Source organism: Kogia breviceps, chromosome 15 (genome assembly GCF_026419965.1).
Source record: "Kogia breviceps isolate mKogBre1 chromosome 15, mKogBre1 haplotype 1, whole genome shotgun sequence".
Lineage (NCBI taxonomy): Eukaryota > Metazoa > Chordata > Mammalia > Artiodactyla > Physeteridae > Kogia > Kogia breviceps.
In genome coordinates, this window is record NC_081324.1 from 41222344 (window position 1) to 41248506 (window position 26163).

Genomic DNA, 26163 nt, shown 5'->3' on the forward strand with positions numbered 1-26163 from the left:
GAACTGAAGCCAGCCAGTAACCATGTGACTGGATCCCCTTCGGTAGAGCCTTTAGATGAGATCACAGCCCACCCACAGCTTGATTACAACCTTGAGAAAGTCCTGAGCCAAACATGGATTCCTCACCCACCGTGTTTGTTGTTTTAAGCTGCTGAGCTTTTGGGTAATTTGTCATGCAGCAATACATAATGAATATAATTCTCATCTACAATACTACTACCCAGGTAACTTGCCATTTTATATTTACTTCCAGAGAAGTAGAATTACGGTAGTGGCTTCTAACGACATGAGTGGGAATCATTTAGTGTCTCCTATAAATTTATAAAAATCCTTCCTACTAGAATAAGAATAATCTGATCCCTTAAAAAAACTAATGCAAATAGAAGCATTTTCAACTCTCCTAGAGAGTTGATATTTCAGAAAGCCCTTCACGTAAGACTTAAGATTTGGGTGCTACTAAAAAAAAAATTCTGTGAAACATACCAGTAACACTAATCCTGTTAATAGACTAGTTGGTCATAGTTTAGTTTATCAGTTATTATGGTGAGTATCAGGCCAGGGTCAAGATTAGAAACCAGTTCCTCTCAATCCCCAAATATACTTATATTCTCCTCCACTGGCTTATATTTAAGCCTGTTCCTTAAAAAAAATCAATACTCATGGTTATATATTAAGAATGACACACTTCTATGCCAATGTTAAGGTTGTAACAATTATCCACTGAAAGACCTGGATCCATATAAAGTAATATACATTTATATTATTTATTTGTACACTTACATAAACAGTAAACATGCAACATAGTCTTTCAACTTTTTTTCTAAAGTGAGAAGATGAATGAAAATCATTATGCGCTTTCAGCATATTAACTATGTCACTTCCAAGTAGCTCTTCTCTGCTTGGTGGAATCCGTTACTGTAACATTTTTTTCTGGTCATTTGGAAAATATTCCTGTTTCCCTTATCTATGCGCTAGTCTATATTCCTCACATATGTAAACCGTACCTGTTCTTATCCTGAATTCTTCCACTAGATATAGCCCTTTTCTCTAAGCTACTGTATCCTACCTAGAATATTCCTGAATTTCTCCATTTACCAAGTCACTTCTTCATCCTCAGAAAAAGAGTCTTCACTTTCCTGCTCCCTAAATGAGACAATGCATGTAAAAAACATCAGGCTGGTATGATGCCTAGAACACATTAAATGCTCAAAAGTATTAGGTAATACAATTTTATTATTATTTTGCCTCTTAAGTAACCTGTTTGGATTCATTAATGATTCTTGGCTCCTTCAAAATGTCATCTACCATCCAACAGCTATCTAGAGCAGGGCTTCTCAAACTTTAGTGTGTATACGTATCACATAGGGACCTTGTGAAAATGCAGTCTCTGATTCTGGAGGGGGATGGGGGGGTAGGATGGGACCCCAGAATCTGCATTTCCAACAAGCTCTCAAGATACGTTGGTATTGCTGGTCCAAGGACAACACTTTGAGTAGCAAGGATCTAGAAGAGGATCTTGAAAATAAAATGGAAAAGTTAAACACAGGAAATGAACCCCAAATGTAAGCCATAGAAAAGACATCATTTTTCATATCCACATAGCATTGTGATATTTTCACACAAATTCCCTTAAGACTAGATATTCTAGGATTCAGGGCTCACCTATGTGTAGTATTAATCCCAGTGGATTGAGATTTCAACCAGCATACAAATTTAAAGTTGGAATAAGAAACTGCTTTTACTAGCAAAAGGCCAAATTAGTTCTGGACAACAGAGGCTTTAAAACAGATGTTTAAAGCAGATGTGTTGGGACTTCCCTGGTGGCGCAGTGGTCAAGAATCCACTTGCCAATGCAGGGGACATGGGTTTGATCCCTGGTCCGGGAAGATCCCACATGCCGCAGAACAACTAAGCCTGTGCGCCACAACTGCTGAGCCTGCGCTCTAGAGCCCGTGAGCCACAACTACTGAGCCTGCACATCTAGAGCCTGTGCTCGGCAATGAGAAGCCAGCGCAATGAGAAGCCCGCGCACCGCAACGAAGAGGAGCCCCCACTCACTGCAACTAGAGAAAGCCCGCCCACAGCAACGAAGACCCAATGCAGACAAAAATAAATAAATAAATAAATAAAAAGAAAAGCAGATGTGTTCTATAAAACACGTCTGCCCTCTGCAGTGGTTAAAAATAATAACTGAATTTCTTGTTACAGCTTCAATGAGAAAGTGAAAGTCTACGCTGTCCTTACTTTAAACATAAAACCACCCCAAAAAGAAACAATTTAATTTGATTTTAACACATTGGTCCTTTTCTGGCTGGGGTATTAGAGATCACACGCCTAACTCAACACAGTTTGCATAGACAACAAGGCCCAAAGCTCCAAGCCCAGGACGATGATCTGTTTGAATGGCTGAAAGTGACTTTGTCAAAAACATTTGTGAGTGTTTTGATAAATAAATAATTTTAAAAACCTTGATAAAAAACCTCATGATAAAAGTGCCTTTTATCATGAATGACCAGCAAGTATAAATAATATGAAGGTTATATATAAAAAAAAGCCTCCTGGAAATGTAAGAAGGGAAGTTATGGGGTTTCATCTAGTAAGCTATAACTCATACTTCCCCTGCCTCTCCTTCCTCCAGCACCGAGTGAATGAGGGGTGGAGTGATGTATTGCCCCTTTGTGCACACAAACGATTTATAAGTCCACATGTGCCATTTCAGTATGTTCACATTATACAAGGGTGAATGAGGCGTTCCCCTAATAAATTCCATTATTTCAAGACTTCAATTACAAATAGTCAAAAATGAATGGCCAATAATTCCCTAAATCATTAAAGAAATACCAATTCCAACATTGTCTCCATCCCTGCCTATTCATTTCCAGACTTTATAATCAGTAATCTTATTACAAGACCATGATGAATTAAAAAGGGTCTGCCGTGTAGACTGCATTTCAGAATAGGGAAATCTATTACATTGAGAGCTCTCCACTTTCTGCCTTAAATACATGGCCAGCGTCTGTTGCTAGTGACTTCAAAATGGCATCTAGGAAGCTCAAGTGGCCTCAGCTGAGCTAGGGCTTCTTAAATTGTGATTTAGCAGGGATTTCTGGGAACTCAAGGTTTGTTCACATTTCTCTGGTTTCTCTGCAGGCCTGTTTCACTGGCAGTCCAGGGGTTAGGACTCCGTGCTCTTACTGCCGAGGGCCGGGGTTCAATCCCTGATTGGGGAACTGAAATCCTACAAGCTGCGCGGCCAAAAAAAAAAAAAGAAAAAAAATCAGAATAAATGTAAAAAAAAATGTATTTGTCTACACTTGAGTCATGAAGAGATTCACCTATGTTTAAACACACACACACACACACACACACACACACACACACACACACACACAAATAATAATGTGATCTAAAGGGCACCAGAAATACTTCTTCATTTTTCCTTCATATTTTTTCCATTTGTCTGAATGGTGACAGGAACTTTAGAGATTACTTTTTAAGGTCATTAAGTGTCACTACTCTTTTATTAAAATGCAAATAGCCATTAGGAGGATTACTGCCTGAGAAGGCATTATTAGTTATTACTTAAATGGAGGATGACTTTCTCAGGGTATGTCCTGTCTTTCACAGTTGGTTGAGAGCAAAATGCCATAGGAATCTTCATGGATAATAATAATAATAAAACAACTTACCATAACAATGGCTTTTCTATAGAGGTGCCTTCAAACTGCTTTATCAAGACCCTGACTTTGATAACCCACTATGTTACAATCGTCCACCAAGGCCATGCCTTCTACCTCTACAAATTCACAAATTCCTCCATTTCCTTCCATTCCAGCTATCACCAATGTGGCCCAGGCCACCGTCATCTCATCCTGAATGAGTGTAAAGTCCTCTCAATAGGTCACTCTGATTTGAGAGTTATTCTTTCCTCCAATTCATTTCCTGTCCTCAAGTCATCGATCTTTTAAAAGTGAAGTTGGCTGTAACAATTCTTATACATAAAATTCTTAATAGGTTCTCATTTTTCAAATTCCTAAATAAGACTTATAAGGTCTTGCATAGTCTAGCTTCATCCTTTACCGCCGTGGCCTTAACACACTTAAGTTCCTCAAATGAACCATATTCTCTCTGTCCTGAATGGTCTCTCTGTCTCCTCCACCCACTTCTGCTTGGCTAATTCCTCTTCATTCTGGTATTGGCTTTGGCTTCCATTTCCTGCCCTCATGTCCGACCTCCAAATTCAGGGCCATTGCTCCTTATATATTCTATAGCACTCTGCACTTTGCTGCCCTTGTTATAGCTGTTATCTCTTTGCTTTTTTAAAAATTGGGGTATAGTTGCTTTACAATGTTGTGTTAGTTTCTGCTGTACAACAAAACGAATCAGCTATATGTATACATATATAGCCTCCCTCTTGGACCTCTCCCCCCACCAATTCCCACCCATCTAGGTCACCACAGAGCACCGAGCTGAGCTCCCTGTGCTATACCGCAGGTTCCCACTAGCTGTCTATTTTACACATGTCAGTGTATATATGTCAATCCTAATCTCCCAATTCATTCCACCTCCCCTTCCCCCCATGTCCACAAGTCCATTCTCTATGTCTGCATCTCTATTGCTAAAAAAAAAAAACAACAGCAAGACTTTATAAATGATGTTGCATTCTTCTCCTTGCATTTTAACTGCCCTTTTCACTTGTCTTTATCCTTCACTAAACTGTAACTTCTTTGAGGACAGAATGGTTCAATCTCTTCACCCTTGGAACTTGAGGGTTTTGCACAGTGCTTAGAACATAGCAGGAACTACCCAAGAATTAGTTGGACAAAAGAACAAATAAAGGTTGGCTCACTTCTGACATTCTTCAGAAGGTTTACATTTTTAGGATTCTAAGGACATGTTTTTCTCAGAAGTCTAGCTCTATAACTGAAGGTCCTAAACATTTTACAGAAGAAAAGGAGTAGTGTCAACAAGAAAATGAAAACTCATAAAAGAAGGTACTTTTCAATATGTGTGGATAATAATTTCTTTTTCCTTTCTGCAGCTTGCAATAAACTTATACTTTTCAAAATCACAACATTTACTGAAAAGAGTCAGTCAAATCTTAGCCTACACATTAAAAAATTAAAGGCATACAATTCAGTGGATTCAGTGTAGAAGCATGCTATGGACTAAATTGTCTCTCCTCACATTCACGTGTTGAAGCCCTAATCCCCAGTGCCTTAGAATGTGGCTGTGTTTGGAGATGGGAATTTAAAGAGGTAATTAAGGTTAAATGAGGTCATAAGGGTGGGGGCCTAATCCAATATGACTGGTGTCCTTATGAGAAGAGGAAGAGACACCAAGGATGTATGTGCACAGAGAAAAGGCCATGTGAGGACATAGCAAGAAGGTAGCCATCTGCAGGCCAAGGAGAGAGGCCTCAGCAGAAGCAGCCCTGCAGGCTCCATGGTCTTAGACTTCTAGCCTCCAGGACTGTGAGAAAATAAAATTCTGTTGTTCAAGCCACGCAGTCTGTTGTACTTTGCTACAGTAGTCATAGTGAACTGATACAAAGTGGAAAAGATCAGAGAACATTAAAAAATTAAAAAAAAAATTTTTTGCCCAACATCACTTTTAGTTTTTTTATTTTGCCCCTTATTAGTTGCTTTTGTCACATCAGTGAATTGCTGCTTCTCATCTTTATCCACATTTATCACTTCTACCTACGTCAAGTTTAATACTTTACTTTTTCACCTATTTTATACTCTTACACTAAATGTTCAATTTCAGGGCTAATTTATAATAGGTGATTTTCTTAATAGCAAAAAGTATTTTTCTAGTAAAAAAGATTTGCTGAGGACTCCTAACAATTTTGTTTAGGGTGAGAGGGAATTTTATGTCTGTAGCACTATCAGTATTCTCCAACATCAATGGGCATTTATTGGGCACTTACTGTGTGCCAGGCACCGTGCTAGGTGCCAGAGAGATGGTGGTAAACAAGTCCGAGAAGGTCTGCCCCATAAGAGGAAGGTAGGAGTGAACCAATCAACCAAGGAACCAATGATAACAGTTATGACAAGAATGAAATAAATAGTATCCCATGATCAGACTAATATGGGAGACCTACCTGAGTAGGTAGGTGCCTTTAATCAGAGTCTGGAAGCCAGAGAAGGAGCCAGTTCATGTGTGTGTGGAAGGCAAGGGCAGAAGCAAAATGGGGAAGAATGTTCTAGGCATAAGGTAAGAACTAATATCATGGTCTTTGAGGCAGTTTTAGGAATTTTTTTTAGGAACTGATTAAAAGCTGATGTGACTAAATATTGTGGTTGAGTGGAAGAACCCCATGAGAGCTGGGGCTGGGAGAGGCGTAGGTGAGGCTAGATCACGCACAGGCGTGCAGCCCCGGTGATGGATCTGGGCTGTGAACTAAGTGCCAAAGGACTCTATTAAAGGAAGCAAGCAAGCAAGTAACAACTTAGACCTCATACGTGAAACCCGGAAATAGGCGTCAAAATGTCCCATTTCTTGTACTTGAGAAAAACATAAGCAGGACAGATATCAACCTAATTATATGAGATCAAGGGTCTAACAAAGTGACAGCAATCGATCATGACGTCAAAGTATAGACTGTACCCTTTCACTGTACTGCTTCCCTCCCTTACACAAGGGACCTTTTCAGAGTTGAGAGAAACGTGCCAGAAGCTTCTGACTGGTAAGTATCAAGGCTTAAAATTATGGTTAGAGTTGAAAGTTCTGGGCTGGTTTGCAACCTCCTTTGGTCTGCCTGCCACCATCTGTCCTATAAACCACTAGCAAGCCTGGGCACCTGATAAGCTTTAGGAGAGGCCAGAAAAAACCCTCACTGTATAACTCTGAGACCCCCTCCTCCCCCAATGAAGAAGGTGCTTGAAAACCATTAAGGCTTTTAAAACTTCACTTAGGAATTAGGAAGACAGTAGGACTTCTCCCTTGATCTATAGTTTATTTATTTGGCTTATCTGACATCAGAACCAGCAAGGGCACATAAGAATATCTTTAATTTAGCAGCAGACTATTTACAGCTGAGTCAGTTTCCCATTGTGCTAAGCAGTTGATACAGGGGAGAAGGCCCCTACACTGAGTGCATTAGAAGCATATATGAATACTCACAAAAGCACACCTTTCAAGCAAGAACAACTATTAGATTCCTCTTTATAGACCATCTCATGAAGGGTGCACAGACAGGAAGGCCGAGGTATGAGGTGGAAAACAGACGAGACTCAATATCAGAAGACCTTGCTGGCAGGGGACCTTGGATAAGTCACTTAATGTCTTGTAACTGGCATTTTCTTATCAGTGAAATGGCAATAATAATATCCAAACCTACAGGGCTTTGACAAGCAGATTAAATAATGTGTGGGAAAGGGCTTTGTCATTTTTGAAGCACTTCGTAAATGTAAAATTTATTATTCATATTCTGGCTGCTCTGTGATGAGGTCCAAGAGGCTGAAGAGAAAATTTTTGTCTTTTTGAAGCTTACAACTAAAATGAGAAATCACAATGCACAGAACTAAATACATAATTGGTAATTTATGAACAACCACTATTTCTATTACTAGTATGTGCTCAAAATATTTGTTAAAATGAAATACAAACAATACAATGGGATATGCAATTTCAGTAAACAGATGTGGTGGATGCAGTTGTGGAATGTCCAGAAGAGCTTTCTGGAGGGCATGCATTTATGTAGGTTTTATAAGATGCAATGTATCACAGTGGTTATGAGCTTGGGATCAGGTAGATAAAAGTTGAAATACCGGCCCCACTGTGGAGTAGCTATGTGCCTGTGGGAGAGTCATGTAAACTCTCTAAACTGATACCTTTACTGATCCATAAAATGGGGATGAGAGTATTTACCGGCTTATCTAAGGACCAGGGGAAATTATGTAAATGAAGTTTTAAACACAGTGCTTATCATGAGGCAAATGCTTTGAAAAATGGTGGCTTTTGGGCTTCCCTGGTGGCGCAGTGGTTGAGAGTCCGCCTGCCGATGCAGGGGACACGGGTTCGTGCCCCGGTCCAGGAATATCCCACAAGCCGCGGAGCGGCTGGGCCCGTGAGCCGTGGCCGCTGAGCCCGCGCGTCCGGAGCCTGTGCTCCGCAAGGAGAGAGGCCACAACAGTGAGAGGCCTGCGTACCGCAAAAAAAAAAAAAAAAAAAAAAAAAAATGGCGGATCTTGTGATTACTACCATTTTATATCTCACCACAGTTGAATGACGGTTAAGCATCAGAGCTATAATGATGTTAAAGGAGGGGCGACATCACTGCATCGCTTACAGAATCCTGGCAGGTGTGGGGAATGGTTAGGATCTAATTAAACAGAAAGGAAAGGGAAGGAACAAAATGAGAAAAGAGAAGTTGGAATTTTTTAAGGATGGAAAAAAGTGATGAGAATTATGGAGGGCAGTAGCCTTTAAAACCGTGTCAGCTTCATTGATCAGTCTTAAATTCTGCTTTGTTTTCAAAGTACAAGTCACATCTATCTTTCATCAAGTCGATGTAAGGTGTCTCTACTGGGACAGTTTTACGGTCTTAAGTGACCATCGAGTCAACATGATTAACCACTTGAGGAGGGAAAAGGGCTGGGAGTGACAAACTCTGTGCTTTCCTCTTTGGAGATTTCTCTGTTACAACTTTAATTAAGAGAAGGTCAAAGAAGAGTGGTGGAAATAACCAGAGTGTGCTAGAATTTTGGACACACACTCCCAAGGACAGGAGAGGACAGGGTGTGAGACCACATCACTGCATTCAGACATGATTGCATCTTTATCGACTATATCCTGCTTTGACGATTACCAACACAAATTTGGGCGGGGGGGTTAATTTAGTATTTAGTTCTATTGTTTCAGCTACCACATAACATTGGGGAACCAAATTCACTGGGAATAAGATGAAAACCATCACTCCACTTGTAGGTTTCAGAGGCTGCGATGTAAGAAAGAAGAGGAACTGTTCGATCTACAAGCTGGGAAAATTTGAACAAAGAGATGGGTTTAGCTGAAGAGTACATTTTTATCTCCCAAAAGAGTAGCATATAGTATAAAATTAAACCAGTACACTGGTTATATACATATATTTTAAAAAATACAAATTAAGATAAATATATAACTATTAAAACAAATAAATGTTCATCAGTGTATCACCTAAAGTCATCTCATGTACTAATCTTGCAAAAAACAGTTCTAAGCCATCAAGGGAGGAAAGTTCTAGAAACAAAGCAGTGGTTAACAATACCAAGTGGTGAGGGCGACGAATGCCAAATGTTTGAGGGATGCTTTCTGCGACACAGTAGAAGAAAGGGGACCAATTTTAAAGGCAATTTAACCCATTGGCTCACTTAATAGTTATAACGGCAAAAAATCCATAGGCTCTTAGTTCAGAGAAAATGTATTAGGGTTATTAAGTAAAATCGAATATTTCTAAGGAACTGGTTTGCTAAACATGTTTGTAAAACAGTTGTCTAAACTAGGATGAAACATGATAATTATACAGTTTGTGCATTTATTGTCATTCAAATTGAAAATGTATATTTATTATTAACTAACTTGAACCAATGGGAGGAATCTCCTATGTCACAACTAAACTAGAAAGGGAAAAACTCTAGGAATGCCTTTATTCTGTTACATAAGGCTATCTGAATTCACACATTTAACACATTGGAAAGTAAGCTTTGAATACTGTGGGACTTGAAAGTAGGCTGTATCAGGGTGGCTACCCTGAAACATTTGTAAGAGAAGAGTTGAAAGACAGTTTCTCCCGCTGTTATCATTGTTGACGAAATGATTTCCATGGTATAATCCCATCCTATCACTTTCCCTCTTCTTCACTTCTATCTTAAGGGAATGGAGGATTGTTCTCCAAATCAGTAGAAACACACAAGTCCTTGGAATAAGACGAATTCCTGCAACACAGTTATGTAGTAATTTGACATGGCACATGGAGCACAGAACTGACCAGCGGGACTCAGAGTCTTGCATCTCCCTAGATGCTAATATTTAGCACAGCAGCCGCTTAGCTTATCTTAGCTAAAGGGACAACTCCCTTTAGCTAAGATATAAACAAAAATGTGAATTCTATGGTACATTAATGGGCAGTGTCCAAAGTAACATCACAAGACATTTTAATCGGATCAGTTAAAAAAATGCTCTAGTGACACCTCTGGCATCCAGTGACTTTGCCCCTTGCTGAGACTGCTTGTCAACAGATCAGACTGTTCCCCTCTCGCAGGACAGTCAAGCAGCCAAACCTGCACTAACCATGATGGGTTGCTCCGGAGCATGTTGACATACAACCCGATGAGAACATGTTCATCAGCTAGCCTGTCTGCCACATTCAGACTGTACTGTATCCTGAAACAGGGCAGGAGGAAAGAAAGGGTGTTGTTAGGACAGGTGGACAGAAATAAGCAGGGCAGGTAGGAGTGAGTTTGTGGTAGAAAAGGCATCTAGAAAACCAAACAAGTAAAGGAAAACGAAGCGATGTTCTATGAAAAAACACAAGCAAAATCCAAGCAATGAAATTCACAATGCCATTTCACTCTCTTTAAAAATAGATTTCCACTTAGGTCAAGTAACTTTTAAGAAAACAGAATTGCATTCTTCAAACCACTAAGGCCAAGAAATTCATTTGTACAGTAAATACACTGAAATAGGTTGCAAGCAAAGATTATCCTTTGGAAAATCAAATCTGAAGCTTAGTCATTTTAAAAAAGGAAAAGGAAATCAGGGAAAGCGAGTAACAACACAGATGTGTCTACTCAAAATAACTACTTGGTGCTGTTAATGGGGTTATAACAGAGCTGCTTTGATTAAATCAAAGATGGTCTTTCAAAGACAAAGCATCTTTGACACAAGAAATCAGCATTTTTAGTTTAGTTAATTCAGGGTTCCAGCACACTCTGGCTTTAACTTACCCTTTGCCCTTCAGCAAAGCTGGAGCAGCCCTAGCCAGCAGTTTGCTCTGCTCGACTTCACTGTCCTTGGGAGGAGAGCTGGTTAATAAGATGGGAAAGCCAAGAAGAGCGTAAACTCGGCAATGCATTCAAGAATAGAAACTGGCAACAGAAACTCCTAAGACTACTTCCAAGCTCCATTTGGACAGCTCTTTCATTACTTTGAAATGTTCAAGATGTTTTCAGATTTCCACATAGTTGAACTAGGAGTAGCAACCTGGCCTGAGAACCACAATTATAATTACACAAGCCACTATGATCCCAGATTTGACCTCTGCTATTTGCTAAACAAATAGATTGCATATGCCCAGACACAATGACAATTCATTCAGCATTCATGACAGACTATCCTGTACACAGTCCAGTAGTTCACTAAGTCCTGCCAGCCTTCAGATCCCACACAAGAAGCTTATTTCTCCAGCCTGCCCTCTATTCTCCGACATTCTGTGTTGAACAGAGAATTGAAAATTACCTAGAGATTGGTGTCATATTAAAAGTGTTTTGCTACTTTAGACACAAGTCACCTGACCTTGGCTGTGAAGCTGTGAAGAAAACTTTCAGAGAAACAGAGAAATAAACCTTTTAGCCTTATAAACATATATTCATACTCCTTGTGTCTATAACTGGTGAAGAAGAGTCCAATCAATAGGGCAAATTCTTATCATTTTAGATTTATTAGGAAGAACACTCACTTTAATTGGCAATTTTAATGAAAAATTAAAAAGTTTAATGTAGTTTTATTAAAGGAAAATAGAAATATAAATAATAATAAAGTGTGGCCAAGCCAAAGGCACCCCAAATTTATATAATATAAATGAATTTATAACTATAATGAATAGGCATGTTTATTGGGAAATATGATATTGATTCTTAGTATTATAACTGTACTTGTAATGTGCTTAAAGAGAGTTTGTTCTTTTGTAGGTTAAAAATTTGCCCTGCAACACTGCTGTACTTAAAACTATCCCTTTCTCCCTTCATGGAGAATACAAAAATTAAGTGTCTTTGTTTGAATACGAAGTTTTTAATTACTTGCATTGAAATTATTAGATTTTTACCACAAACTTCCATAACTTTTCAAGAAGTTATAAATCTCTCTCTATATAAGAATGGTTAATAAAGCAGTTAAAAATCTTAAAAACTTTAAAAGTTTTAAGGTTTTACTACAAAGTACCACTTTTTCAGACCACAAAGCACAAAATATAGCAACTTATAAATGAATATCACATTAGAATTATGCACAGTATAATTGGAATTCTTGTTTTATCATAGTATATACTACAAGATTCCTTAAATAGTGAGGCTTCTGGTAAATTTAAAATCAAATTTGATCTATAAAGAAAACATCTAGTATAGAGTAGGCATTAATGTTTTTTGAATATTACGACTTTACTCAGCTTTTCAGGAATGCACCCATTACTCAAAAAGTACACCTGCAGACAAACAAAATTGACTTTAAAAATGAAATTAATGTTCTAGGAGAATTTGCTTTCCTGATGAAGTTAATTTTTTTTTTAAACCATACTGATCTGCACCTGCAAAGACTATGAAACTTGCCCATCAGGAGCAAATGAGCATCTTAAGCCACTGGAGTTGATGTTTTCCCACCATCCCAACAAGACAGCATTCCAAACCTTGTCTCCTGAAGGACAGCTTATTATCCAGTAACTACGGTCTCACTGCTGCCCAATCATCTCCCTCAACTGTTTTTTTTTTTTTTTTTGATAATACAAGATAGATCTACCCACTATTATATAATGGATTTCAGATCCCTGTAAAACCACTCAAAACACTGTGAAATATTAAGAATTCTTCCCTCCAAATGAAACCATTTCTCTGCCTTGTTACATATGCTACTTTTCCCCTTGAATCCCAGAAATTGTGTTACTTCCTTAAATCAAAGGCCTAATAATTATACAGTTACAACCTCTGATGATGAATGTGCAAGAAGAAAAAAAAAGAAACACAGGAGGATCAACCATGAGGATATGCTTGTTACCCTGGTGACGTCTTATGGGAGGAGGGTGATGTGTGAGTAAAGCTGCAGAAGTGTGTCCCACCACTGACTAATAAGCACCGGCACTGGAGGAACCCTGCTGACATCAGCATGGTGAAGGGTTGGTAGCAGGAAGTGAGCAGCTGCCCACATTTTCCTCTGGTGGCTCATTCTTTCTTTCTCTCCAATTCTCTGGGCCCCTCTCTCCTTCCTCTACGCCACTTGCCTGTCTCCCCTGCTCTTTCCAAGTCCCTTCTTTCCTCAAAGGCAGGAGCAGACATCTCCATATACATATCTTATCCTTTCGTGGTCATTTTCTTTGCCTTGGCCCTTGCCAGTGCTGGTTCGAAGGCATCATTTAACTCCTTTCATGTTCCTTTCCTTTCCCATATGAATCCTTGGGAAAACCAGTTCTTGGAATATATGGGGATGATATCCTCTGCATTTATGAGTTTGTGGAAGTAAACCATTTTATCTCATTTTGCTAAAGCTGTTAGCATACAGTGCCAAGAGCATTTCTGACTTTTGGTACTCAATGTCCGCATAGTTTCTGTACTGCCTAGAACTAGCCTTGAATTCTCCTCCTAATCATTTATTCCTGGGAGGCAGAAAACACGACCATGTGTAGAGGAAGCCAAGTGCATGATGAAAAACGAGAAAAAAAAAGTACTCTTTCTAAATGAAATGGATCAAGAACTTAGAGAGCAGACCAGGAGGCAGGTTTCACTTAAAACGTGGGTCTATAAAGACTGTTCACATGAAGTATCTTCACCAGAATTTCTTCTGAGGCTCCCAAGGAGCTTGAAGAAGGGAAGCAAAGTGAAAAGCTTTTCTCCTGAGTTGTGGCAAAGGTAGTGACATCAGGTAATTTATGATAATCTCTTCAAAGCAAGGTACCCTCACGATATTTTACAGAATAATCTGGATGTTTACACTTTCATTTTGTAGCTCTGGCAGTTTGCTTGGAGAAGTTTGGTGATATTTCCAATTCACTGTGGGCTTTGGGATCAGGCAACACTGGAACCTAGGGCCTTATTGAGAAGTGATTGCTTCCAGCATGTCAGTGCATCCAAATGTGTCAATGGCTTTCCTGCAGCTCTAGCTCTGGAAACTTCTCCATCTTCTGCATGCCCCGTCTTCAAATTTAAATGCATTCTTCCTTTTAACCTCGGAAACTGGTAACTAACTGGGGCTCCTCTTGACTGTGGGTGATAAATCTTTTCTAATCTGAGTCCCAAGGAGAAGCAACTCTACCATCCCTAAAATTGTGTGTATACACATCTCTTTTTCTTATTGATGTTATTTTCTTTTCACCAGGCCCTGCCAATGTATAAACACCTACTTCAGCACACATATTTTCATTATTGGGTGTGGTGACAATCATACCCTGGAAGGTATGACAAGGTGAAATTTGAATTTCATGTGTTCTGCTGAAAGAAAAGAGGTTGGAAATACTCGTTTAGATTATTCTTTTCTAAAAAAAAATTCTCTTATTTTCTCACCAGTTCCTTTATACACTCTGGAAAAGAGCATACGCAAAGACAAATGGCCTTCTTCCAAAAATTTTCATACACACACACACACACAGACATACACACACACTGGTATTAGAACAATTTCAAAATATTTCATATTTATTTATTTAAATTCACCCTTTAGTTTTGGAGGATAAATCCAACTGATGCCAGGATTTGCTTAAGTGCAAACATTTTGGGGGTACTCTAAGGTAACAAAATCACACACAAATGCTCCCTGGATTTTTGCTTAAACCTGCCATATAGTTTTAAAAACCACTTCTGCTTATGCTGTGTTATTATATTAGCTCTGGCCAAATATATTTTTTCTTTTATTGAACATGAAAATAAAAGGATTTAAATAAAAGTCCTGCACAGAGCAACAATATAATATAAACAAATTATGTAATGTGGCATAATTAGCATCACAGTGGTTAAGTGGAAAATGATATCTGAACCATGGCAAATTAAGAAGAGAGATTTACTTTTTTATTGGTTCTTAAATGATTGATAAACTTGGTGTTTGGGCTTGTGAAGAATGACTTGTAAACTTGGCTCCCTCCTTAGCTGACTGTCAATTGGGAATAACATTTTGCTTCTCACTGTAATTAACACAATCTATACCAAGGTCATCAAACTAATTTAAATAAATTAGTTTTAAATAAAAAAGAGTCCACAAGTCAGTTTTACCAAGAGATAATTTCTTGAAAAACTCTTTTTCCCCTTTCGTTTTCTAGCTTTCAACATCTTTGATCTGAAACATAAAATATCTGCCACACACAAATCAGCAAACAAGCATTAAAAAATAGCTTAGTGTCTCAGTGGGAAAATGAGTTGTCATCAATTCAGGCTGGCATGAAAGTCAAACCTCCTTAAGCAGGTACCATGGAAGAAATAATAATTCTTAGGTCATATTTGATTCACTACATTTACTATGTTGTCCCCCAGATAGCATCAAGCTGTATCAATTGTGTTTTTGCCAAGAGATGCTCTAGAAAAGTTTGCTGGGTACAGAGCACACACAGACAGCAACTAAAGCAACTCTAGTAAGAGAATAAAGGTTATCAAAGTGAAGAAGAGGTGATGGCAGATTTAATTATACACTAACATTTTAGTATAGGAAATAGAGTTGAGTGCGAAGACCAGTTTAATTCAGGGTTGAAAAAATCTAGCGTGTTAGTGGAGCTCTGGGGCTACATGGAATAAATAATTACTTGCAGAGAGTGTTTATTTCAAATTTCATATAACATGCCCAGAAAGCGTGAAAAGAATGAAGAAATCTTCACTTGAGGTTGATTTATAAATGCATCTATTTTATGATGCTGATTTATAGATTTACCTTCTTTCCTGACTGAAAAGGGATGGGCTTTAATCTTAGAAAATATTGAGCATGGAGAAAACTGATTTTCAGAAGCAAAGTCTGAATTCAGTACCTCAATTTTATTTCTATTCACTTTTGATTACCAAAACACAAATGTTTAAAATTTAGTTTGAACATTATATGTCAGATTAAAAATCTGGGTTATTAGGTAAAGACTCTTTGGGAAAGCAAAGTATTTGAAAAAACTGAAAAAGACACGTGAATTAGCCTTTCTGTGGTTGAACACCCAAACAAATCAACCAACTGACCAACCAGTCAACCAACAAAAATAACTCACAAAGCCTATTCCATTGGGAAGAATCAGGATTTGGAAAGTGCGTGGGGAAGGCAGTGTATCTTCCCCATATGCACCCCTGGACCTAATACAGTATTAGTAATTAAACAAATACTTTTCAGACAAACCAGAAAATAGCATATTAGATTGTGTTCAACACACTCTATGAATCATAAGCAATGTTCTAATATTTGCAGGAGTGATCAGTACTGGCTAGATATAATAGCCAAAGTGATTCTTTTTGTGAGTGGTTAAGACTTTAGAGGTTGCATTTATAAAAATATCTGTAAAATCTTTAAGAGAAGTTTCTAAAACTGGAGGTAAAAGTATCTAGCCATTCAAATTTTTAGACTGTCCTTAGTGTAGCTAATGAAGAAATGGCCGTAATAGCCATACTAATGAAATATTTTTCAAATGGAAAGGACTGGTTAGCTCTCTCACGTAAACGAGGTGAGGATTTTGGCAAGATAATTAAGATTTTACAAAGGGGGCCTGATGCCAACAGCAGAAACTCAAAGGCATAATGCTGTGGGCAGGGAGGGGGAGAAGGGCTTTGTGGTCAGCTCTTGCAATAATATTTGCCATAATGGCAGGCTATCTTTCATAAGCTTAATGTTGGCTGCCCAATCATACATCATATACTGGCGTTCTTTTCCTAGTGGTGATGATAAATTTCCATTGATCTAGTTGTTCTTTTCCTATAAATTCATGCATTTATAAGAAAACAATCTAGGTTTAGGGATATAGTTATGATCAGGAAAATGAATGAAGTGAACTTGTTCATGAATTGTGTCATTTGACCCATACTGTGCCTAACTGCTAATCAGCATTGAGTATACACACACACACACACACACACACACACACACACACACGCACACACACACAAACACGCACACACACACACACACACACGAAGACTTCAAAGGTTTAAGGGAGAGTGCCTTTGAGAATTCCCTCTTTTAAGTTAAGGGAAAAGTGACTCAAGGATATAGCTAGAAACAGATATCAGAACAGGGGATGGAGCAGATGGTGGTAGTATACCCTCATAAATCTGTGTGAGTTAGGTTACCAGGATGTCAAAAGACTTCAAAGATAGGCCCTGGTGCCTTTTGAAGATCAAAGTGTATGCTTGCAAAGGACTCTATGTGAGGAATGCCAGGAGTTTGTAGTGATTTCAATTCATCCTCATTCTGCTTTATCTTTGTAAGATCTGTCACAATACCAAAGACCAAAAATTCAGGCTAAATAAAGTATCTGCATGGCAAACTTCCTTACTTTTTTTAATGCAGCCTCAACACTGACCAGCACCACTCTTGGCTTGTTTAGGTTTTAGTTTTTAACCGATTTTAACAGGGGCAGTTGGGGTGGGGTAGGAGTGAGGGCAGAGCTCTAGGTCCTATTTCTTTGGTTAAGTTCCAACTGTAGGAAGATTAGGGCCTTTAACTTAAGCCTACATTTGGCATGATGGTTTCCATCAACCTTAGTGTATGGACATGGCTAAGAAATAAACAGGGGATCACCACCAGCATTATCAACTGGTAGAAATTAAACACTAAGAGCATGAAATGGGTTTTGAAATTGCTACTTTAATAGGAATTAGACTGTCCTACGTGGGGGAAAATGGCCCAAGCCCAGGAGGACAGAAAGATGTAAGTCCTCAAGTCTTTTACTGTAATATGGTCCAACCATGTGATGTTGTCCTGATCTCACCCAGTTAGTGCTAAAATCATTCCATGAGGCTCTTTAATACAAGAGTCTAAGGAATCACCATATGGGGTCTTGCAAACTGTACCAAAGCAGAGAATCGTCCAAAGAAGGAGATCCAACATGTTACTCTTCACATTTACTCATCTCATACATACTGGCATGAAGACATAAAATCAATAAAAGAAGTGGAAAAGTGGAAAAGAGAAAAAGAGCTGTGCAGTCCAGCTCAAGTTGGAAATTCTCAATGGAATCTCATGAAACCCCAGAAGACCTGTATCTCCACCAAAGCATACTACAAGAGGATTTTAGTGATGAAGTAGGACTAGCGGTCTAGCTATGGAACTACTACTACGATTAGTGCTTCAGGGCTGGGATACTGACCGTGCGCTGTGGTCAAGCTGATTTACATACAGCTTTATGAGCAAATGCTCCTCAGCCACAGGGCTGGATGCACTTATCCCCTCAGGCAACCTGAGGGATGGAAACAACGAGACCCCGTTAAAACCTCCCATGGACAGAGCAAGGCCCACTCAGAGAGGAAAGACGTTCAGTGTACACAGCTTTATTGAACGGCACCCTTAAAACAGAAACCAGAGGCCAACCTCTGTGACGATAGGAAGAACTGCAAACTTTAAACAACGTGCTTGAGGTTCAGAGGGAACATTCCAGAAGGACTGAAAATGGGAAGAAAGGGAAATGATCATATTTTGGGGTACCATGCCCCCTGGAGGAACCAGAACAGCTCAAAATATTATAGGAATATTTTAGAGTAGAAGAAGCCATGTTATCCATCTAGACGCATCCATCATAAAGCACCGTCCAAGCTGAAATGATATAAAATGACCTTCAGTAAGGATGGGGTCTACCTCTGCTTGACATTTGCAGAATGCAGAGCTTCCTAATAAAAGCATATCTTTGTTAACATCACGCCAGATAGTCCCAAGATAGAGGCACAGGCCCATGTTTCTAATAGACTTTACAGTTTATGATTTTGTCTTAGAAAATGTGGTTTAATCCGCTGGTGGCTCTGAAAAGGAATAAACTGGGCTTCAACCATAGGATTTCACTGTGGATGTTATGCAGTTCAATTGCCTTCCCATTTCTATTTGTGACAGAGTTGATTAATTTATAGTGGGAAACACCACATTCTGTTTATTCCACTGATTACAATTATGGGGAACACCTTCATCTCAGGTTCCTGCTGATGGACAAATCCAGGAACTCGGAGAAAAAATCAGCAGTGTTCTGAGTCTCACTGTCTGCAAATCTTCACTAGAACGTACCAGGATATTACAGGGAAATTGGTACCTCAGCAACTCTTCAGGGAAAAGATTGATTATGTTTGTTTTTGAAACATGAGGCCATTTGTTTCCTACTGAAAGCCATTTGAAATCTTACATTCAATTACTCACTCCAATTGTCCTTACCTTTGTTTCTGCCTTCCTGTGAGCCTTCTCCATGTATTCCTTAAAATAATTCTCTGGTGCTTTATTTGTGATATTTGATCAAATGACTTAGAGTACCTCTTGACCCCTGCCTATTTATTGTGCTAGTTTTAAGAGAAGTATCTGTTTCACCTGTTTGCTTACAGGGCAGTGGATCTTTGTGCAAAAAGATGAGACACGCATCCACCCTCTTTTTTTTAAAGTTCTTGTTCTTATCCATGAATTACTTATGTAGAAACTATATTTCCAAATTTGGTCTTGAGCCTCTAGCCTCAGGAACTCCAGAGTTCACTAAGAAGAAGATTCTTTTGTATCTGGAGCTTTATATTATGAGATGTTTAAGAATGTCCATCATAATTTCCCCGTTGCCTCTTGAAATTCCAATTCCCCGGCTTAAATGGGTCATTCCAAGTACTATAATAGTGACTTTTTCAATGAGCCAGAATGTATGTGTGTCAGTAGTAAAACTTAAATAAGCCCTGCATTCTTACTGTGGATAGATTGTAAATGCAAGTTTCCAGAAGTGACATTCATTCCCAAAGCCATCCTAGCCCTCTTCAAATGCATCCAAATGAATGAAATTAACAACTTGTGACAGATATTTACAAACTAGTTTCTAACAGTAATCTTCCACATTTGGCTTAAACGAGAATATTTTTCTTGCCACAAATTCAAGGCTCATCACCAAAGAGAAGTTTTATTTTATAATAGGGTTGGAACTTACCTTCTGGTAATAAAAGGACTTCCTGAGGAGGGGACAGAGTGGGAGAACATGCTGTCATTCATGCTGGTTACAGGTCTGGGTGGCCTAAAACGAAGTATAGTTAAATGGAAAATGGATGGAAAGTTAAAACAAATAAAAGTCACAAGTTGACAACTATCCAATCTCTCAAGGAAAAGAGCTGGTAAGATCAGAGTTCTTATCTTACCCAGGATCAACACAGAATTTTACATTTTCCAATTCAATTCTTGAAGTGTTTGGGGAAGTTACATTTCCTTGAGAAGACAGAATGTCTGTTTAAGCATTGCAGGGAAGATCTCTGGAAACCACAGGAATGTTTATTCATGAGCTTTGAGCCTTGGTGTTTCAGTGAGTCATGTTCTCAGATAGAATGAGGATTTTGAGGCAGTCTACTAACTTCTAAAGAGAGAAGCTCAGAAAACTTGATGATAATCAGAATCTACATCCTCTTGGAAAGAGGAAGATTCCTGAGGCTTTGGAAACTTCCTGTGTTCCCCATGACGATGGCCCTCTTCCAGGATACCCGGGCCTGTAAGGACCCAGCTGCAAAATCGTATCACGCTTTCTTCGCTCTTTGCTCTAAGTGAAGACACGATTAAGCACCACAGGGATTTACTGACTTTCTGTTATCTGGATGATCTACAGGATAGGACATATAGTGCAAGGCATCCGAAAAACTTCACTTTTTTTCATATGATTAGAGAAGGAAAATAGGGTTCAATATTCCCCAGAATTGCCCACAGCCTTAAACAGCAACTGCATCATGTCTGTCCTCCACTGTCTCAATTTTCATTCCTATAACTGATGTCTTAGTTCAGGTAAAATGATAGAGCTGAGATCCCCATCTCATCTCCAAGCTGTTTTTAGTTTGATTTTAGGTTCACTGTAAGATGTTCCGCGGTACAATGAGGTGGAATTTAGAGTTCAGAAGATGGATGATGGGGCAGGGTGGCGTTCTGAGTCAGGAAATTTTAATTTCACTATAATTCTATGTATGAGTTTGACAGTACAGAATTTTTTGAAGATGAAACATGAATACAGAAGCCTATAGCATCTATTTGTGTCAACTTGACTAAGAGGCAAAAGTTGTAAAGGTTTAATTTTTATCTTAGGAAACCAAAGTTAGTTTGGATCCTACAATGAAGAGATTCTGCGAAAAAGGTAGCCTTGTTTGTCCCAATGTATTTATGGGAATGGACATGATGCAAGGCAGGTTATAAAATGTCAGTACTACATGCAAAAATTCATTGACACTTTTGGTTCTCAGTACCTTATGCTAAACTGTGTTCTCAGATTTTTTAAAGACACATTCTTTGTTGGGTGAGGTCAAAATGCAGGTTCAGTATTTAATCTACTCTGAACATATTAGCCGAAGTTCTGAAAAGTAGCTTAGTGTTTTATATTACTTATCTAGGATGTGCGTGATACATGAGACTAGTTTAAAGCTAATTCCGCTTTGAGCAGGACACTTTCACTTTATAAGAAGGATGCTAATTTTAAACAAATGTGCTCTGTGAATTTTGAAAAGTTAGGTGTATCAGATTTTAAAACAGTAGGCAGAATGAAATATCTTCATTTTAACTTTGAAAAAAAGTGGAAAAAAAATCAACTTGACAACATTCCTGGTTTTCTTTTGTCTTTTTATTAACGTTCCCCTCTTGCTCTATCTCTAGGAAATGAGAAAACAAGTGGATTTGGAATGCTTTTTAACTAGTCTGGTAAATTTACTCTATTGAACCTGGTCACCGCAAAGCTGAAATTGCAGTTCCTTAGTAAATGGCTTCACATTTAACGTTCATCACGAAATGTTGAACTTGGGACACAGAATGGCTAACCTTGGCACCAAAGAGCAGTTTTCAAAGGGACCTATTTCCTCCACAATCAAATGGCAAGTTACCTTATCTAATAAATAGGTCACATTGGGAATTTTAAACATATTTAGTCTTATGAAAAATAAATAGCTCCAGAAGATAAAGTCACAGAGGCCTAGTGCAAAGTTTTCTTTCTGGACAAGATGTCTGCAAAGGACATTTTTATAAAATTGGCATTCTTTTCATAAACTAAAAGTGCTCAGCTTAAAGGCAGAATTAGTTTTAAGCTAGCCTCATATCTCTCACCTGTTTTGTGTCTCATAACCACTTATAATTATAAGTCTTTATAAGCACACTAAAGACTATTGACTTACCAAGTATCTCTTTTGGCAGCAAAAAATTGAATAGAATAGAGACAGTTAATCATGGTAACATTTACAAGCAAGATAATAGCTAAGAACAAATGCCAAAACACCAAAATGCCACTACTTAAGTGGCTTTTATGTGCCTATGATAATTTAGAATAGCTACATGAACAGCATATTTTAAGATTAGAAGCCTTAGATATCCCCCCCCCCCCAAAAAAAAGGAACATAAATATCTGTTCAGGGCAATAACATCAGAATAACAAATAGAAAAATGTCTAAAGCTAAAAAATAGTAAAAAATCTGTTCTAAGAGAGATTGGCCACTCTGCATCCAGAATTTCTTGCGTGTTATTTCAACAATTAAATATTTTGTATAATTTGTCTTTTAAAACTGACATTCACCCTGGAAAAATATATTAACCATGAGTACAGATCAGTGTTTTGATTCAAGGACTATTTTAAGAATCTGGTTAAACGTGGAACTTTTAGCAGAAAAAGGCACATTTCGTGTAGAATTTTAGGGGAATCCTGAAACTCTCCATGGAACCCAAATTGTGTGGCATGGCCTCACTTCTTTCTTTTTTTTTAAATTTATTTTTTTTTGGCTGTTTATTTGCTCCACAGCAGGTGGGATCTTCCTGGACCAGGGCTCAAACCCATGTTCCCTGCATTGGCAGATGGATTCTTAACCACTGCGCCACCAGGGAAGTCCCTGGCCTTGCTTCTTAATTCTGTCTCCAAGTGCAAGGCCCCATCCTAACTCTGTTTTGCTGCAAAGTTCTTAGAGCCAGGTTGTTTACCCCCATCCTCTCCTTACCTTCCCCACACCCATCTTCTCGGATTGAACGCTGTTCTCTTGGAGGGGAACCCCTAAGGGGGCTGGTAGACAGTGACTCCGTGGCCAAGCTCAGAGAGCCCAGACCTACTCTCACTTATGTTTTGTTCATTCGCAAGCAACTAAGTGATCGTCCCTGGCTATGGGGAAGTAAGTCAAGACTTTAGGAGAACAGCTCATCTGAGCTCGCTTTCTCCAAGTGATTGGTCCTTTGGGACACTTCCCAGATTTCTTTACCCCTGGTTTACTTTAAGGCTTATTTTTGGGAGCAAAATTTCCAAAAATAAGTCAACCACATTCTACAGAATCAGTTTACATTAGTTTGTGGATGCTTCCAGGCTTGTGTGGATTGCTGGGGGCAATGAACCCTCAGCGCACTCCCAGAGTAAACCAAACAAAGCCCTGTGGGATTTATACAAAGTCCACAGACATGCTGCAGCACAGTGGTTTGATGGGATCTGTTTATGTCCATTAGGGGAAAGAGTGGCTGCTTTCCTAAGGCTCTGAGATGCACCACAGTGCCTCTAATGGGTTATGTTCTCATCCACCTGAAGCATGAACCTTGCCTTGGTGGATTCCTAACACCCATGTGTCCCATCAGCCAACCTCTCGAGGTCAACAGGCAAACACAGGCCCTGCAGTGCAGGTGGTAGTGCTGAAGTGTGCACAATGAAAGGCAGTTCAGAAGGAGGGGGAAAGCCTGTTCTAGATGCTTCCTGAGGCACTTGTGACTATGTAACTCCTAACTGTGCCCCAAAGTAGGTAATGGACTTCTTTCTTCTTCTGAGCCCAAGATAACACCAAGGAAGAAATACTTTCTTCTACCTAAGCCTCCTCTGTTTTCTGAGCCAGCCAGGCCTGAGACAGGTCCCCCGACATGAGGCTTTTGCGAGGTGGAAGGGGTCGGTGGTAGCACCGTTCCTTGGCCCAGTTCCCTTTGCCCCCCAAACTCACACATACTTTGGATGAATTTCCCCTCCAATACCCCCTCTTCAACCCTCCCCTGCACAGGTCGTGATTCTTCTAAAGTTATGTAACTTGGGGTAAAACCACCACAACAGCAATGATTCCTAGGTTTGCTGGCATCTTTAAGATGACTGGCTGTGCAGAGAAAGGAAACAGAGGGCTTCTCTATTTGGGACTCAAGGCACACATGACGTTAAGGTACAGTGTGCTTTAAGATTTCCTGACCACGGTAATTCTGTTGATTATTAACGTCCAATTGTGCGAACTCCAATAACATCGTTATTTTACAATTACAAAATTTTTGAATATTTTCCACTTCAAGGTAAATTATATAGTGTGGCATACTTGTACATCTGGGCAGAAGTACTGTATACCTCTCCATGAAAAAAATTATAATAACATGACTTTCACTCTATTTTTTTTTAAGACAATAAAATTTAAAACTTGGTCCCTGACAACTAATAGGAAATTAATTGTCTTTGTGTGGATCTGCACACGCATCAGTGAAGAAAGCTGTCTCTCAGTCTGGAGGGTAGAGATACTCACACGATGTGGGCCAAGTTGAGTGGTTTCTCAGGCTGGTCAGGGAACATCGGGTGCAAAGGTTCACGGCTGGAAGCACAGCTCAGAGACTTGCTTAACGCGTTGGTGAGCTTCTTAGCGGGTGATTTCTGGAAGGAAGAAGAAAGGTTCAAGTGATAACAATCAACATTTATGTAACATTTCATCAGATGATTTGCTTTCATAGCAGATATCCATTCATTCATTCAGGAAATCTTCTTTGATAATCTACTCTAAGTCAAGGAGTTTGCTCTTTGCAGGGACCAAATGCTTGGAATTAGCCATCACGGTAACTGCCTCGGGCTGCACAGTGTCAGCCAATGCTGTGATAAATGGAAGCAGTCGTTGTGCTCTGGATGTCCGAGCTGGGAATTAATGAACAGCAGGGGTCCTTCTGACAAAACTCAGGGCACTGGAAGGTAATTCCAGATGGAGGAAGAACAGGAGACCCTGTTCTGGAGAGGAAAGCAGGAGGGAGACCACTGAAGTCTTATATGTCGTGTCCAAGACTGTGGTCTTTATCTCAAATGCAGAGGGAGACAATGAACAGGTTAAATCTCAGAGGTGACCTGATTCTAGAAGGATTGCTTCTCTTTAAGAACAGAAGAAGGTTTGCGAGGGGATGGGAATGGAAGTAAGGAGATGGGTAGAAGGTTTTGCGGGAATCCAGGGGCAAGATGTTTCAGGTGTGGCTGGATACATCCGGTTAGAAGGAAAAGTGGAACTTCAATCTGAGTCTTTAGAATTTATGTTCTTTCTAGAGCATCATGCTACCTCTTTTTCGTTTGGACCAGTGGAGTGTTTATTTTAAAATTTCCCAGCCAAGATTATCCAAAATAGTCTACCACATATAATAAATCTTTACCCGAATTTTTCCTTTCTGTGAGAAGCGATTTATCATTTTGTCACTTTCTTTGACACATAGAGTCCATAACTGGCAACATAACGAAGTGACTTTTGTCCTCATTTTTAAAAGCTAAGTAATGGGAACATTGTCCAAGAAGTCCCTCTTTGGCTTTATTAGGAGGTGTAATTCTTAGAACACTTAAAACAGCAGTAACAACAGCTCTTCACCCCATAAACATTGGGGCTCCTTTGTCCTCGTGAGGAGTCTGGTCCTACTCTGTAAAGACATTGTCCTGCCATTTAATTGCAGATTTCAAAACCCCTAAGTAAAGGCTCCTTATCTGACTTTAGCATTTACATAAAACAACAATTACAAACGATTAGTTTACAATCACCACCCCCCTAGGACTTGGAATAGAACATATTTGAAAATTGGTAATACGCTGACAATAAGAAAATAGAAAGTATTTCCTCCAGTGTTCTATACTAAATTGTATTTCATGAGCTGTGCTAGTATATCTGTTCTCAGCATGTGATATAGCCAGTAGTGATGGGTGGCATTTGAACTGGCATCAAGCCCTCAGTATACAATGCCTTCGTGAAGAACTCTTACTTGAACTCAGAATCTGACATGTGCTAAGCAATTAATATATTTGCACTGAATATCAGTTCCCAATAATAATTCCTAGAAAGAACATTCTGATTTAAAATGTATATTCTCACTACTCAGCCATAAAGAAGAATG

At 39.1% G+C, this 26163-nt stretch overlaps 1 protein-coding gene across 44 annotated transcripts in view; it reads right to left on the minus strand.

Annotated features, from left to right (window-relative positions):
- The window catches only part of DTNA (dystrobrevin alpha), a 395521-nt gene that overhangs the window by 39453 nt on the left and 329905 nt on the right, over positions 1-26163 (minus strand). For 16 of the 44 annotated variants that reach the window (XM_067015487.1, XM_067015479.1, XM_067015477.1 and 13 more), the window contains 2 exons: positions 24558-24682; positions 20015-20098 (listed from right to left, as the gene is read on the minus strand). In XM_067015487.1, coding sequence (XP_066871588.1) covers positions 20015-20098; positions 24558-24682 — 209 coding nt within the window. Of the gene's footprint in view, positions 1-10275; positions 10369-10931; positions 11010-18226; positions 18317-18387; positions 18670-20014; positions 20099-24557; positions 24683-26163 lie in introns of those variants that run through there. The other 28 variants (XM_067015469.1, XM_067015461.1, XM_067015464.1 and 25 more) reach the window with 4 other exon arrangements.